We start from the raw sequence: 17,611 nt of genomic DNA, 5'->3' as shown, positions 1-17,611 counted from the left end.
CTATAACCAGTAGTTTATTTAAATTGAGGAAAGTTGTGCATCGTAAACAAATGTTAAAATAAATAAATACCTAATATGAATCTTTTAAAATCAATTCAAAATAAAACATTATTGTATAAAAATTACTTCTCAACAAGTTAATTACATAATAAATTTATTTATTTTTATTGGAGATGGATTAAGAATGAAGTCATTTTACCATTGTGTCATTGTAATTGTATTGAATTTTATTGTAATTAGTATAGAATCACAAAATGGTACATAATTGTTTAACTATTACTTTATTTTATGTATAAAACTAAAATTGTCTAATTTAATTATTCTTAATAAATTTTAGATGATGATCATGTTGATATTTCACTATCAAAACAAAAAAAAAAACAAACTCAATTAGAAAATAACACTCATTCTAAAATGGTAATTTCTGGTGTATTTTTTATGTGTGTTAATTATGATTATTATTCACGCTAACATATGACTTTTTTTATAATTCAATTAATTTAATTGTAATTTCATTAATTTATATATTATAAACAAAGTTTCTTTTAAATTCTTTTCTGTTAAAGTAACATATAATGTCACATTTTTCAACATTTGAATCAGTAACCACAAAAACTAGATTGGCATAAGTTATAATATTTTAATAATTGTGAAATATAACTGTCTTTAAATCATTAATCATTCTCTAAAGAATGTTTAGGTTACTTCAGAAGCCAATATAATTTGTCTATGCTGACTACTTTTATCCAAAATTTTCCTTTTTATTAGAAATAAAAATATAAATTGATTAAAAACGCTATAGTAATCATAAGTACTGTGATGTTTACAATTTTAAAGAATGAATACTTTAAATTATAAAAAAGAAAAATACTAATGTCTATAAAGTTATGAGTAGTTAGATAGTTATTGTATTTTATTAATACAAAAAATGTAATTTGTAACCATAATTAAAGGTTGGCAGGACAGCAATATATTAACTTAAATTGGATTAGGATAAATATATTTTTTTCTTGTTTAATATATTATACTATTTAAAAATGAAAATATAAATTTAAAACAAAAAAGTATATAAAAAATGTCAGTATGGGTTTAGTGTTGGTAATAATGGCATTATTATCGAAATAAAATTTGTAATATTTTAGTAATTTTTGTGACTTTTTAAGTTCAATATCATTTATATTTTTTTTAGTTTTAAATTAATACTTTTAATTTTAAGTAATGTTAGCCATAAGTAATTGATTTTTATTATATTTTATTAAGCTTTAAACATTAGTAATTTTATAGGCTTATATTTTATTGTTTTCTTACTTTTTTTTTTAGAATCTAATAACCAACTCATAGTCTATAATATCAATATTTTGATTCATATTTTGATTGCTATTTTTAAGGTACACCATGAAGATGATTGGGACTGTTCTGATTCTGAAAATAAGCCATGTTCAAGTTTACCTTATCCTTGTATTCATTGTTACATGAATGAATCATGTGTATATGGTAATCAAACAATAGCTACTTGTAAAGCAAATGTGAAATGTGTGGTATGTTGTAAAAAAGTATTTTTAACAAAGTAACCATACACAAAGTTTATTCATTGATTAATTAATTAATTTCTTATTTTAAACAGTGTGTTAAGGGATTCTGATATTGTAGGAAAATTAGTCTTCTTATTTGTAGTCAAGTTAAGAAAGAAACATACTAATTTTCAATATTTTAAGTAGTATATTTTTATATGGAGGAAATATACAGAAGAAATAATTGATTTAGAAGATCAATTATCAATAACCAATAAATTTTTCTTTTCTAACTGACATATGTTTCATTTTATAGAAGAATTAAAAGAAACAACTTATATAAATAATTATAAATTTTTATATTTTAGTAATAAAATATTGTAATAATTTGTAGGGTGAAACTACATTTGCCAAAAATTTAACATGTCGTTTCTGTTATCAAACTGAGTTATGGGAACATAAGTGTATTAAAAAAACAATGTGTAATTCTGCTTCGTCCCCTCCTAGCTATTATAGGTAAGTTTTTTTTTTGACAAAAAGAATTTTTATTTTACTCTTCTAAAATTATTTATTTGGGAATAAGACATTTGGTAATAAAATATAAATAATTTCTGTTTTTAAAGATCAACTAATACATATATATATATATAGTGTTTCATAGATAGAAATACTATATTATTTTATTTAATTGTAACAACTATCAAAAAAAACATAGTTTATATTACCAATTATTATTTATTATTATATTTGAAAAAAATGTATGGCAACTATTATTAAGTATGTTATTTTTAACTTTTAGAACTAATTGTACAGTCAATAGAGATGTGCTATGTTTGGGAAATAGAACATTTTACAAGAGATTACGTTGTAATTGGACTGGTGGACATCGATGGTCTACTGCACTAATTTTAAGTATTACACTAGGAGGATTTGGTGTTGATAGGTGATTGCTTACTATTTTTGATACTTAGTATTATTGAGAAAATAAAATATGTTTAATGTGTTAAAGTGAAAGTTGTCAAACATTATCAATATTTTATATTGAAAATGAATATTTAGATATTTTTAAAACAAAAATAGTAGGTTTAAAAATTAATTGTGCCATTTTTATATAACAAAAAGTACAAGTTAATTTTTTTTATTCGTGATAATTATGAGCAATTTAAAAGCGAAATACCCAATCTATTGATGTAATTTACTTTTGTAATTTTACCATCAATATAGTGCTATTTAAATTTAGTTAATTAAATATATTATTGGATAAAAATAATTATTTTTTTTATGAATACTAGCAAAAAGGAACTACCCTTTCTCATTAAAGATATCCAATTATAATTTAGTTGACCATTTTAAATTTAAATTTTTCAAATAAGTTTCGAATCTTAAATGTCAGAAAAATAGATATGTATAGTGACAACATAATTTAAGTTTTTTTTACATTACATTAACATCTTTCAAAACTCATAAATCAAACATAGTTATATTATGTTTTTGATTCCTAATAAAAAATTATAAATTGTTAATGTCATATGAATAATAAAACATATTCTGATAATCAGTCATATACTAATGATTAAAATCTTTAAATTGTACATAGCTGCAAAAAATTGATTAGTCATCATAATTTCATTTTTAATGTTTTTTTTTTAGATTTTACTTGGGGCATTGGCAAGAAGGTATTGGAAAACTCTTCAGCTTTGGAGGACTAGGTGTTTGGACCCTTATTGATGTTTTATTGATCTCCATCAGATATCTTGGTCCGGCAGATGGATCTTTATATTTATGAAATTGTGTAAATATATTGTAATATATTTAAAATTCCTATGCAATAAAAAATATTGTAATTTTAGTCATGAAATTGATTAAAATTTAAAATTTATCATCAAATACTTATTAAATCTCTCATATCTTCATAGAATTTCTTGCTGAACTACGCTAAATTTCTTGCATCTATTGAAGGATTTTATGCAAAAACAAGATAACTCCACCTTTTTAAAATTAGATTTAGATGATTTTAAATTAAGATTAATTATGAATACCTCCATCCTAGAAGAAAATAGTTACAAAAAAAAAAAAACAATTAAAATGTCTCAGTACAGTCTGGAATAGTTGGTATTAAGCTACAGATTGAAATCTTAAAGAGATTAACATCAGTATCTTAAAACATTTTGATACAAATCTGTATAAAAAAAGTTAAAAAAACATTTTTTTATCTATTTTATTGTAGAAGGAGATATTAGTTCTTTGAATTGCAAAATAATTCTAATAACTTTCTGATTATACAATTTATACACAAAAATCATACTTTTTTCTTTAACTTTAAAATAGAATACTAAATTAAAACATGATTCCAAAACTAGTTTTTTTTTTAATAAAGTATATTATATAAGTTTTAATTTAAGGTATATTTAATAAAGGTCATGATTTTCTGACACATTTCAAAACTCAATATAACATCAAACCCTTTAATCAAAAAATTACTCGATACCTTTTGACTTAACAAAACAATAAAATCATAACTAAAATATTACTATAACTAAGACTAATTGAGGTGTCATTTTTGTATGATTTCCTTTAACAGTACCTACAATATGTAATATATGTCAAAAAAAAATCTTGTTGTAAATTAATTTTATACAGATTTTCTAATAATAATAAAAAAAAGCTAAAATATAGTGTTTTTTTAAATTTCATGATGCATAAAAAAATATCTAGCTTTATTGACTTTCTGAAAATACTTTTAATTTTAACATACATTTTAACAATCATAATGAGACAATATTTGCTACTTTTTAAAATAATAGAATGAAGTTAATGCATAAAAAAATATTTCTGAATTAATTAAAATTATTAACTAAGTAGTTGAAAAAATTAACAATTTTTCCTATTCCTTTTTTTTTTTTGTGGAATCAACAGTCCCAAATAGAATTTAACTTTTTCATGTGGAAGCGTTTAATAATATGGATAAAATCACTGTCATATATCAATCTATACTTGTCGTAACTATGCTGGGTTTTTAAAGAACTAATTTACAACTTTTATAGTTAAATAAAATTTGTAAGCCTGAACCACCTAATTTTTATTTATACATTTCTTTTAATTTTAATAAAATAATAATGTTTACTTTTTTAGCTGAAAAGCTGTTGGTTTTACTCTGTTATTTTTTTTTTGTTACGCTGTAGATAATTACTCCGCTTTTATAGGACAGATTTCGATTAACAATATGTCAAAAAATCACAAAACGTACCTAGTTAGAGTTATCAGGACCATAATTTTGAAAAGTTCTCTTCAGTCTCTGTAGTAAAGGGAGATGCCTCAAAAAATTATAGTTGTTATAAAAGATGATATTTTTTTTTTAGTTTTCATTTTATATTGATATTTTTGAAGAAAAAAAAAGGTTAATTTAACAAAAGAGCTTACATTATTGTAACTAAAAAAATGTAGAGGTTTAAATATATGTAATATAGGAAAATATAGGTAATAAATATATGATTATTATGTATGTCTAATATATAAATTTACAATATTTTTTTAGTTAGGATTTAAAAGTTAATGGTCAAGTTTGAAATATTATCTGTAAGCATAATTTTTATATACTTTCTCAATCACAAGTCTATATACCTAAAAAGAAAATAAGAAATTAAAATTTTGTACTGTGCCTCAGGCAACATTTATTCTTATTAATTTAATTTTAATTTTAATTATTAATATTAATTAAGAATAAATTTATACTATGACACAGCGAAAATCTTTTATTTATGGGTATAGGGAGGACTTGTGGTTGAGAAAGACCAAAGGCATAAAGCATTTGAGTAAATGTATTTGAATAAAAGTATTCAAATACTTTCATTGGTATTGAATAGTATTTTTAAATACATTTAATAAAAAGTATCTGAGTAGTATTTTAAATACAATTATTTAGTATTTAATACTGTTTAATATTCAGTACTATTAATATACTTTTTTTTTTAATTTGCTAACCGTAACACAGCAAGCAAATTAAACTCAGTCAAAATGAAAATTGAGAATAATTCTCTGTTATTTTATATGTTACATTATAGTATAACATAATTATTGTGCTTATCTAAATGCTATTATGTATACATCTATTTTTAATACATCAGTTGAACCTACAATAGCCTATTGCAGGTTCAAATGATTTACTCTATTGTCAATAAGACATACTTTACAGGTTTTTACACGTGTACTAATATTTATTTTTTTCACTGATTAGTCTCCAATAATTAATTTTATTTACCTCTAACAAAAAATATCGAAAATAATAAATGAGTTCTCTTAATTTAAGAGTACTCAATATTTGACTCAAATTACCCTCTTGGTAATTATTTAGGTGGAACCTTTTGCTCTTAGTTAAAATAAAAACATTATTATTATTTTTTAATTGTATTCTTAGTATTTGAAATACTTTTGTATGAAAAGTATTCAAATAGTATTTTAAATACATTTTTTTTTAAATATTTGAATATTATTTAAAATACTTTTTAAAAGTACTTCTTTACTTTTAAAAGTACTTTTTTACTTTTAAAAGTACTTTTTTACTTTTAAAAGTACTTTTTTACTTTTTAACTTTTAAAAGTATTTTTTACAACTACGAGAAAGACATATCACTAAAACTTAAAGAAAATATTTTGAACTTGGCCATTACATTAGATTTTTAAGTTACAGCTATTATGTTATGCATAAAGTATTTTTGAGGAAAGCTTAAAAACTATACGATGGATAAATTTTTATTTTTACTGTAGTAATTTAAAGAGTTGTATCTGAAGATATTTTTTAGATATTGTTTTAAAAAAATAAATAAGTTAAATAATAATATAAATAATTATTAATTTGAAAAAAAACTAAAAGATTTAAAAAGATTAGAAAAAAAGCTGTCGATTCTACTTCACTGATTTGACTTTAAAAAAGGGTGGGTGTCATACATTACTTGTATAGACCAAATCGTTTTCATGATGCCACTTTTTTGGCAGTTTTAAGATTCCCGTGTGATTAGATCAAAGTCCAACTGATCAGGTTACTTGAGGTGAATTGTCACCGAGACAAATGAATAAATTCCTCGTTATCGTCACATTCAAAATAGATTTATAGGAGTGAATTTATTGGGATGTTCTGCTATCAGATTCATTAGTAATGTAAGCCTTCACGATCACGATTTGTACTCGTGTATCGATTCAAAAAAAGGCTATTACTTTCATATATATCTGCAAATCGGGGATAGTAAGCGATTTTAATGTTGAAATCTTTATCGCTTCTCAAACGCACAAAATAAATTGTCTTTTATTGTGTACATAGGTTTTTTTTAATATGTAAAATAGAAGTGAAAAATTATTCGCTTAAGTACAGATAAATAATAATAATGTCAAAAGGCGCATTATCGTCATGCTATTCGTCTCGACTGTATGTTTTTGTTTGACCCAACGAACATGTGCTGAAAAATAATTTATTTTAATTCTCCCTCGATATATCTTTGGTTCCAGGGAAGAAGGGCTTAAGTAAATTTTTGTTGGTTTTCAATACAAACAAATAAAATTTTGAAAATTGCTACAAGTGTAAATTAAATGTTTATATTCCTATATCAAATATTTTTATTATTAGTTTTTCATGTCAAACAAATGTGTAGTAATATATATATGTACATATTTAGCAATTACAAGATAAATGCACTTGAGCCATTTTTATTTTTGAACTTTTGACATAAGTCATTACGATCATGACTTATGACTTTTAGATTCTATACGTTTTGACTTAACTTAGAATTTCAATAAATTCGTATCAAGGAAACAATAACAAAATACTAGGGTATAACCTTTACATTTATTTTTGTTGAAATAGAATCATAAAAAAAAATTGTTTTTCTAGTAAAACCTTACTTTATTAATAATTAGTATAACAAATTAATTTAAAAATAATATTTTGATATATTATTTAAAATTTTGTTTCACATTTGATTAATACATTCATTCCTCTGAGTATAATTTAACTGTACACATATAATAANAAATCGGTCTGGAACCTTGGAGATGATCCCGGAGACAATTTTCCTTAATGACCTTTCAGACAATTTTCTCAGTGGTCCAGCTAGAAAAAAAAATCTCAAATTTATTGAGAGCTTCCTGAGCCAGGCCGACATTGCAAAAAGATGATTATTTTGCCAATATTTTTATCTCGTTATCTTAACGTGTATCTTGCAAATACAAATGTATTGTTCTATAAATACAAAATGAAGTTTTTTAAAAAATTTAATTAATTTTATATGTACTTTTTAGGAATGTGTAAACATATTCCTAAAAAATAAAATTACGTTCACTATATTTTTTTATCGTATAAACAACTGACAAAACTTCAAGTAATTCTCATACAAATGAAAAAAACTCAACCATTATTTACTGAAACGACTGCATATTTTCAACTCGACTTAGTTAAGTTTAAAACTAATTATCTTAACAGAAGAGTTAAGTAAATTTATGATTAATCATAAACTTTTGTCGACTGTTAACTTATAACTGTCTTGTGTTTACTTAAATTGACTAGAGCGTAGGAGTATTGCAACAAAATATTTGGGAACTCTAATTTACATAATTTTTTACCTAATCAGAAAAATATTTCTATACAACAAGAAATACAAATTAATTTAAATTCGTGGTATATTTTAAGGCAGAAATTTAGGAGACTAAGCCCCCTCAAGTCTCTTCAGATTGCGGCCAATCAAAAAATCGAATCTAAATTGGACTTAATTTGTTTTGTTGTTCGCCTTTACACAATGAAATGATATTAAAGCATATTTTTATTTGATTTTATACGAGACTAATTGGAATGACGTATCGTTTCCACCAAACCTGAATGAGGTCGGTTTTTCGTTTCCGCTAAACTAATCTTCTTTTATCCATAGGTTACCACGACGATTCAGTATCGGTTTTATCATACGGCCAGGTTAGGTAGTTACCAGTACCAAATTGTTTGGCTTTTATTGAATGTTACGTTCAGGCCTGTATTTAAGATTTTTGCGTGGGGTATTACTATTAATGAGCAAAATTAAGTAATTTTTTGTCCCATCACTATTAAATGATATTCGCCCCCAAGGATTTTAGCCCCCCTTAACCATCCCTAAATATGGTCACGACATTTTGAATAATTACTTATTTTATCACATTCGCATACCTTTATAAAGAAAATATGACGTTATACCTAAGGTAAATAAATTATAATTGATAACTATCTTAAGTAAGTTATATATATTTATTTGTAATAAATAATAAAAATATAGTTTATAAGAAAATAAAACGGTAGCACAGTGGAGTCGCGGCATAGTGGAGACATTGCATAGTAGGGTCCAGTATAGATTTAATCTGACAGTGATTAAAATCACTATCATAAGAAACGCTTCGATGCAAATCTGTAGATAGTGTTTAATTTTAAAAAATTGATGGATAATTGCAAAAGCAACATCAACTTCTATTAAAATAAAATACAAAACCCATAATTATCANAATCTAATACGTGTAATAATATAATAAAAAATAGATCTGTGATCTATACATTTTTCGATAGTTGTTGAAAACTAATTTCACAAATTCAAATCGGCAAATTTCATTGTTATTAAATTTATTAATTGTCTCTTTTGTTTTTCTGAAACGAATTTCAATTTTATTCAGTACGCTTTTTGAGTCTAAATTACCAAAACTATATATTTTAATGTAATTATAAGAATAAATATTTTCTTTTAAAATTTTCAAAAATATATTAATAGAAGGATGCGCCTTAAAAAATTGTTTATTAAAATGTGAATGAAATGATTCATAATTATCAATGCACTGTTATCTAATAAAAGTAAAAAAATAGTAAAAAGTTCGATTAAATGAATAGTACATAATTATTATGGGGTTATTTTGGCAAATATTTTAACCAGTGGTTCTCAAGTTTCTATTTATAGACAGGTATAAACTATCGGTTTGGCGGAAACGAAAAACCAACTTTAATCAGATTTGGCGGAAACGATGAAAGCCCATATAACTGGGGTTGTTTTAATTCAAACCTCTTTCCTTACCTTAATGTACCTATCGTATCGAAAGTCGTATGCATTTCGAGGGTCTTTATTGTTATAATTATTCATTAATAGACAGTAATTAATTATAACACTTTTTCATTGTAATAATTAATATGTACTGATTAGCGATAAGGGTTATATTTTTCCATCAGATAATATATTGCTTCAATATTCATCTACTCCGAAATTTCATAATTTTTTAATCGATTTCGAGAAAAATCGATATTTGGAGCAAATTTCATTCGAAGCAATCTATTAATTTTCCTATTCGGAGTAATCATCGTCATAGTAAAATCCAAATTTATGTAACCAGGTATTCGCAGTAATTGTTGTTGGAGTAATTGTATTCGGAGGACTTTTTTACAATATCGGAGTATATGAATGTCGGGACATTATCAGTTCGTGGCAATCCCCGTAACCCTAATTTTAGCTATAATAATTACAAACTAAGATAATATTATCTGAGTTCATAAATCATATAAGTTGTGATATCAATATCATGAAAAATTTTAGATCTCCAGGTACTTAAAACGATCGTGCCGAATTGTCCACGCAAGTTTTCAAAAATATTTTTATTTATAAAAGTTTGCATAATATTCAAAATTTTTTTGATGAATTTAAATTTTGCTTCTTGTAAATTATACTTTATATATGTGAAATATTCATCTCCTATTATGAGTTGTAACATCATAAAGATATCATTTTTTTAAAATATTTAAAAGTCAAAATGCAGCAACCTGATATCCATGCAAAATATGCCAAATTAAACGTTGGTGGTTCATTGTTTTACACAACTATTGGTACTTTGACAAAACATGATACTATGCTTAAAGCTATGTTTAGTGGTCGTATGAAAGTACTTACAGACACTGAGGGTATTGTAGTTATTTTAAGTATTGTAATAATTTTTTAATTATAATTATTAATTATTATTACAGGTTGGGTGTTAATTGATAGGTGTGGAAAACATTTCAATTCAATTTTAAATTTTCTAAGAGATGAACATGTTGCTCTTCCTGATAAAACTCATGAAATAGCAGAATTATTAGCTGAAGCTAAATTTTACATTATCTCTCCATTAGTAGAAGCTTGTCAATTAGCTTTGCATTCAAGACAATGTAAAATCGAACCTCAATGTCGTGTACCTTTGATATCATCCAGTTCTGATTTAAGTCAGTTTGTCATGCTAAGTGCAAAAGTAAAAAAGAAACCCTTCTATTTTTATTTTTTGAAACAATTCTTTTTAATTATAACATTTAAAAAATGTTGCTTTTTTATAGCCAACTGTAAAACTACTAATAAATAGACACAACAATAAGTATTCATACACCAGGTTATTAAACTTGTAAATTAAAATTTTTTAACTTAGTTTGATAGTAAAATTTTTTGTTTTTAGTGCATCTGATGATAATTTGTTGAAAAATGTTGAACTTTTTGATAAATTATCATTACGTTTTGGTTCAAGATTTTTGTTTATAAAGGATGTCAGTGGTTCGAGTGAAATATGTTGCTGGAGTTATTTTGGTCTTGCTGCTAAAATAGCTGAGGTTTGTTGTACATCAATTGTGTATGCAACAGACAAAAAACATACAAAGGTATTAACATTAAAAATTTAATTTAAGTGTCTTATATAGCTCAGAAAATATCACATGCTTCAGTGCATAAATACCAACAGTATTCATTAAATACCGATGACAGAATCTAATACTATCCAATTCTGTTATATAGAAGTCCCTGTACACTAAACTCTGAGTAATAACTAATATAACTATATTCATAATAATTAGACTTCATTTAAAGTAAAAAGAAATGAAAGGTTTATAACGGTACAATCTTCGGGTCTAGAAAGGGCTTAGTTCCTAATCCTGTCGCAGTCATTCCAAAAATGATGAAAATTATTTGTAAATTTACAAAGAAATATTTTTAAAGAAAGAATTAAGTTAGATTAAATTTTTTTTTTCAAATTATGCCTAAAAAATATGTGTTTGATTGAATTAAATTAAACCTAAATTGAATAAGATAATTAAATATTTTATTTTTTATTTTACAATATTAATTGTGTATCTTACAGTATGATCCATTTATCATAACTCTAAAATTTAATTAATGAAATATGTAGTTAAAAATATTTAAAAAAAAAAAAACCCAGCACAGTGGGGTCGCGGCATAGTGGGGATGTTGCATAGTTGGGTCCAGTATAGATTTAATCTGACAGTGATTAAAATCACTATCATAAGAAACGCTTCGATGCAAATCAGTAGATAGTGTTTAATTCTAAGAAATTGGTGGATAATTACAAAAGCTACATTATCTGCTAGTTTCTTATTAATACCCTGATTAAGATAAAGTATGTCGAATGAAAAAGGGATTATTAAAAAATATTATTTCTCATAAAAAAATTGTGTTGATTCGTACACTTTTCAATGAGTTATAGCATTATAAAGTTAAAAATGTAACCAACCCAACCCAACATCAACTCCTATTTCCTTAATTATATCCAGATTAGTAATTATTTTAATTATATATTATATAATTTTTATAATTAATTATTTTCAAATTATTATTGATTTTTAATATGTTAAAAGTAATCATTTTGAACCTACTTCTTTTTGTTCTTTAAAGTGAAAGTTTTAATAAAAAAAAAATGAATTTATTACCATAACTTTTAACTCAACTTGCAAGTTTGAAATAAATATTATTAAATAGAAAAAAATGAAATTGGTAGATTATTTCAAAAACAACAATAACACTTATTCCCTTAATTTTACCCCGATTTATAACTATAATATATGAATACATAATAATTACAGTAATTAAATTGAGTATGAAAGTGGTATTCAATAATATAATATTGTAATTTTTACGGAGATATTATAAAAATAAAAAGGAGTTGTATATTCATATACTTTTAATGCGTATACAAATTTAAAGGAATTTATGCAATACTTTTTAATAAAAAAATTTTGTTACTTATGAATAAATACACTAAACAAAAGGAACTTTCATCAGAAAAAAAATATACTTTTCTAAATAAACTTTTCGTGATGTTTTCAAATGTGCAATTAAACTTTTTCTATTACTTCTAAGTTTTAATATTATTACTTATTATTAAAAAATAAGTATTTACATATAAAAAAAAATAATTAAGAACAAAAAAAATTGTATTAAATTAATACTGATTTTGATTTTTAATATGTTAAAGGTAATCATTTTGAACCTATTTTTTATTGTCTTTTAAAGTGAAAGTTTTAATGAAAAATACCTTCTCAGCTTCGCATCGAAGCTAAAAAATGAATTTGTTACCATAACTTATAGTTCAACTTGCAAGTTTGAAATTGACATTATTAAATTGAAAAAAATGAAATTTTTAAGATTAATATGCAATCTGGAAATTTTATAATTACTAATTACAGTACATTTGTCAGAAAAATTCGATTTTTTTACATTTTTATCGTAATAGATAACTGAAATAGAAAGAATAGTAATCATATCCTAATAACTTTTGGTGTTTAAAAAAATTCTGCAATTGAAATATTCAGAACTTAATTAATTTTAATAATTTACTTTAATTAAATGAACCAATCAAACCAAAGTAGTTAAAAAGATTTACTCAATTGAGCATATTATCAAAAATATAATTATAATTGTAAAACTCCATCGTTAACTTCAGGTGAAACTAAAAATCATTTTTTTTTTAAATTTATGATTTATATAGCAAAATATTACTAAAAAATTTGGCATATTATAGACTGGTAGTAGCACACAGAAATAGAGTTAAAAAATTAATAAATTATAAAGTAAAATTATTTACTTTTGTAGTTGAATACTTTTATCATATCAAATTTAATTCGACAATAAATAATTTAAGAATATTAAAAATTAATGATTTTAATTGTTTGTATGGACAAATCTAGTTAAGCTACTTTTTATTTGAATAAGGAATATTTTTTTGATTTTTAAGAGTAATAACTTAAACTAATCATTAACTTAAATATCATAAACTTAAATGAATCATTTGACGTATCGTTGAAAAAAGTAGGTCTAGTGAGGGTTGGCAAAATAAATCGTAGCCAGAAAAAGAACCACATAGTAAAATAATATTAACATGAATATCAATTTCTTCTCACGAGGGGAGACTATAGTGATAAGATCCTTTATATTTATTGAAATTATTGAATCTAAATGAGATAAATATCAAATGATTTGAAAATTCTATTCTAACTCAAAAAAAAAATGCAAAATTTTAGAAGCCACAAACGGATTTGAACCTCGTACCCTAGGCGTTAAAGATCAAGGTGTTACCCATTCGGCAACTATTCGTTGATTTTTGTTGCATGATAAAATTGGCTATTTAAGCTAACTCAAATTTAAAAATTACTTTTTCGACTTTAAAAAAGTAAAAAATGTTAATAAGTATAATATCATATGTCTTATGAACTTTATTCTATGTCAATGAAATTATATAATATTCATGAAAGTCAGTTTATTCCCCTAATAAAATATTTTAAAATAAAATAAAATACAAAACCTAGAATTTTAATAAAAAATAGCATATTTTTAAATACGGTAGCCTTTTGCGCATAGAAGATAGGTCGTCGGGACAAATTTTTTTTTTTCATTTAGTAGTACATAAAATAAGCTTTAATTTGATATATGTTTAAAGGACGCAGTATTTCCGGAACATTTTCAAAAATTAAGTTGAAAAAGTTAGTTTTTGTAAAAAAGTTGCTATTTTAAATCCCCCCTGTGAGCAGAATAAGTGTTAGATTTTCAAAAAAAAATGATATCAAATGAAAGAAAATTACCTAAGGTTTCAATATAAAGAAATATTATTTTGATTAGTTAATATTTGAAAAAGTTATGGCAGTTTTAAGTACAAAAAACATCGTTATAAAAGGTGATTTTTATCGCAAATATTACATTTTTTTTATAATTTCGACAGCCATTTGCACATAGAAGATAAGGTGTCGGGACAAATTTTTTTTTTTCATTTTATAGTACATAAAAAAAGCTTTAATTTGATATATGTTTAAAGGACGCAGTATTTCCGGAACATTTTCAAAAGTTCAGTTGAAAAAGTTCTATTTTTTATACAATGTTTCAAAGTTTGAACCCCCCCTATATAAGGGGAAATTGTCTAATTTTAATAAAAAGTATGTCAAATGGAAGATGTACTTATAATGTATTTAGAAAAAAAAAAATTGTGCTGATACATGCATTTTTCGAAAAGTTATAGCATTTTTAAGTTGAAAATTAAAAATTGAAAATCGAAAATTTTAACACAAAAATAGTGTTTTTTTAACTACGGCAACCGTTTACATGCAGAAGATAAAGTGTCGGGACAAATTTTTTTTTTTCATTTTATAGTACATAAAATAAGCTTTAATTTGATATATGTTTAAAGGACGCAGTATTTCCGGAACATTTTCAAAAATTAAGTTGAAAAAGTTAGTTTTTGTAAAAAAGTTGCAATTTTAAATCCCCCCCCATGAGCAGGTTAAGTGTTAAATTTTCAAAAAAATTATATCAAATGAAAGGAAAATATCTAAGGTTTTAGTTTAAAAAAAAATTATGTTGATTTGTTGATTTTTGAAAAAGTTATGGAAGTTTTAAGAAAAAAAAGTGAAAAAAATGACAAAATTTGTCGATTTTTAAATTTGTAATTTTTTTGGATATTTCCCCCATTTGCGGGGAACGAGGGAAAATTTTTAAATTTTTAAGGGTAATGTCTTCAACTAGATACAATTTGTGATCTTTTGACGTATTGTTAAAAGAAATCGGTCCAGTGAGAGCTGAGAAAAAGTAGTGACAGACACAAAAAAAAAAAAAAAAACATCATGGTAAAATTAATACCTTCTCAGCTTCGCATCGAAGCTAAAATCATTCCTTATATAAATTATATTTCATGGAATTATTTTTGCTATTTTTTATTACATATTTTACTTGATTGATTATTAAAAACTTTTAAAGTTTATCTATTGGGCATAATAAATAAATTAACTTTGTTTTTAAATGTTGAGTTTCATTTAACTCTAAAAACAAAAAAATACATGGTTTAAGTACAATTAAAAGAAATTTCTCTTATAAGAAGAACTTTTTGAATTAAATTCTGTGTTGAAAAGAGAACCTATTTTTAATTTTTATTTATTAGGTTAACAATAAAAAAATCCAGTTATTTTAATTAGGTATGATCCTAATTAATTTTGTAATTAAAGTTCTACTGTATTAACAATACATATACAGGGTGTAAATCTTTCGAACCATAGTAATATATGGGCAAGTATCCTGGTAAAGTGTAAAATAGGACCTCGTTTTTTTTTTTTTCAAAATTGGAGGAATTTAAAAATAATTCCCCCGAATTTCTCTAAAATTAAAAATAAATCATACCACAATATTTCCCTCGAAATTCTCATATAAATTGAGTGCCCACTCAATTTTTTGTAACATTTGCGCCCTCCCTTAAACTTTGGGTTCAAAGTTGGGAAAAAATTTCACATTAGTATGACCCATCAATTTGTATTAAAATTTTACTGGGAGTCCTGTGATGTAGTTTATTTTTAATTTAAACGATTAAATAACAAGAAAAACCGAAAAAAACCCACAAATAATGTGATATTTTTTTAATTTCACTAGTTTATTTCGTCTTTTATTATTTATTCAAACCGATTATAATTTTTATCATTGAAACTGTTAAAAATTATAAATTTTTTTCTTTTTAGATCGGGAAAATAAAACAATCATAATATTGAAATGAACATTTTAAACTTTATTACAATAGGATAATTAGAAATAATTATTTTAATGTAATCGGCACACTACTCTTTCCCGAAATTAATCAATAATGAGAATATGGTACATCACTGAGCTTGCTAATGTTTATTTAAATCTTCGAAAAATACTGTTCACTATTGAATAGTCACTAATTAAGTTGCACATAAAATTAGATAACTTTTAAATATAGCTTCTTTTTTTATGCAATAAAAATGCATAAATATCACATTATTTGTGGGTTTTTTCGGTTTTTCTTGTTATTTAATCGTTTAAACTAAAAATAAACTACATCACAGGACTCCCAGTAAAATTTTAATATAAATTGATGGGTCATACTAATGTGAAATTTTTTCCCAACTTTGAACCCAAAGTTCAAGGGAGGGCGCAAAAGTTACAAAAAATTGAGTGGCCACTCAATTTATATGAGAATTTCGAGGGAAATATTGTGGTATGATTTATTTTTAATTTTAGAGAAATTCGGGGGAATTATTTTAAAATTCCTCCAATTTTGAAAAAAAAAAAAAAACGAGGTCCTATTTTACACTTTACCAGGATACTCGCCCCTATATTACTATGGTTCGAAAGATTTACACCCTGTATAATCAAATCTTACAGTTTTTCTATAATATATCAGCTAACACAACATAACCATTTCTAAAATTAAATTTCTTTATTACTTTAAAAAAGATAAAAATATTTTATATCTCTTGCTTCATGACTTTCCAATTATTTATAGGTTGATTTTCCAGAAGCAAGAATTTATGAAGAATGCTTGAATTTAATGTTATATGAAAATCGAACTGAACCAGATCAAGAACTTATGCAAGCTACATCTTGGCGAGGAGCAGTATCAAATATATCATCAGCTTATGGAAGTGATGACGAAGAAGAACGTAGTCGTATTGCTTTTAGAAAAAGATTAGTGTAAAATTTAAAATAGATTTTAGAATTAACAAGATTTTAGTTTTTGTTAATGAACCAAATTTTTTATGTTTTCCTAAAATTATAAAAATATATTTTACTAAAATTATTTTTCTAATAGTATTTAATTTTTTTTAAATTATATAATTTACTTTTGTTAATAAACCGTTTGATGATTTATGATTTGATGGTTTTTTGTCTATTTTTTTTTAAGGAGATATGAATATTTTTTATACATGTATAGAAGAATAGTTGAGAAAGACATAATGATAAAAATTAACCCACATCTTGTTCAGGGCTTATATTTTAAAATATAAACAACTTAAAATAATAGTTTAAAAGT

The 17,611-nt window shown here is 24.0% G+C and overlaps 2 protein-coding genes across 3 annotated transcripts; both read left to right on the top strand.

The window, feature by feature from the left end:
• The first annotated feature begins 18 nt into the window (after positions 1-18).
• Positions 19-3,390, top strand: LOC126910555 (TM2 domain-containing protein almondex). The gene is made up of 6 exons (XM_050693208.1): positions 19-257; positions 338-417; positions 1,389-1,538; positions 1,906-2,027; positions 2,311-2,454; positions 3,162-3,390. Exons 1-6 carry the CDS (start codon positions 185-187, stop codon positions 3,295-3,297), a joined length of 705 nt encoding a protein of 234 aa, XP_050549165.1. The 5' UTR covers positions 19-184; the 3' UTR covers positions 3,298-3,390.
• Positions 3,391-10,049: 6,659 nt separating this feature from the next.
• LOC126910550 (BTB/POZ domain-containing adapter for CUL3-mediated RhoA degradation protein 3) lies at positions 10,050-17,451 on the top strand. 2 transcript variants are annotated; one of them, XM_050693199.1, is made up of 5 exons: positions 10,050-10,451; positions 10,515-10,774; positions 10,857-10,909; positions 10,973-11,171; positions 17,097-17,269. In XM_050693199.1, exons 1-5 carry the CDS (start codon positions 10,304-10,306, stop codon positions 17,121-17,123), a joined length of 687 nt encoding a protein of 228 aa, XP_050549156.1. In that variant the 5' UTR covers positions 10,050-10,303; the 3' UTR covers positions 17,124-17,269. The 2 variants fall into 2 exon arrangements, with proteins under 2 accessions (XP_050549156.1, XP_050549155.1); XM_050693198.1 differs by having other exon boundaries at positions 10,052-10,451; positions 17,084-17,451.
• Positions 17,452-17,611: the final 160 nt, after the last annotated feature.

The sequence above is a fragment of the Daktulosphaira vitifoliae genome, unplaced genomic scaffold, assembly GCF_025091365.1.
Source record: "Daktulosphaira vitifoliae isolate Bord-2020 unplaced genomic scaffold, ASM2509136v1 Scaffold_1, whole genome shotgun sequence".
In the NCBI taxonomy this organism is placed as follows: Eukaryota; Metazoa; Arthropoda; class Insecta; order Hemiptera; family Phylloxeridae; genus Daktulosphaira; species Daktulosphaira vitifoliae.
The sequence above is the reverse complement of the archived record's forward strand: the minus strand, read 5'-3'. Positions and strand labels throughout refer to the sequence as shown.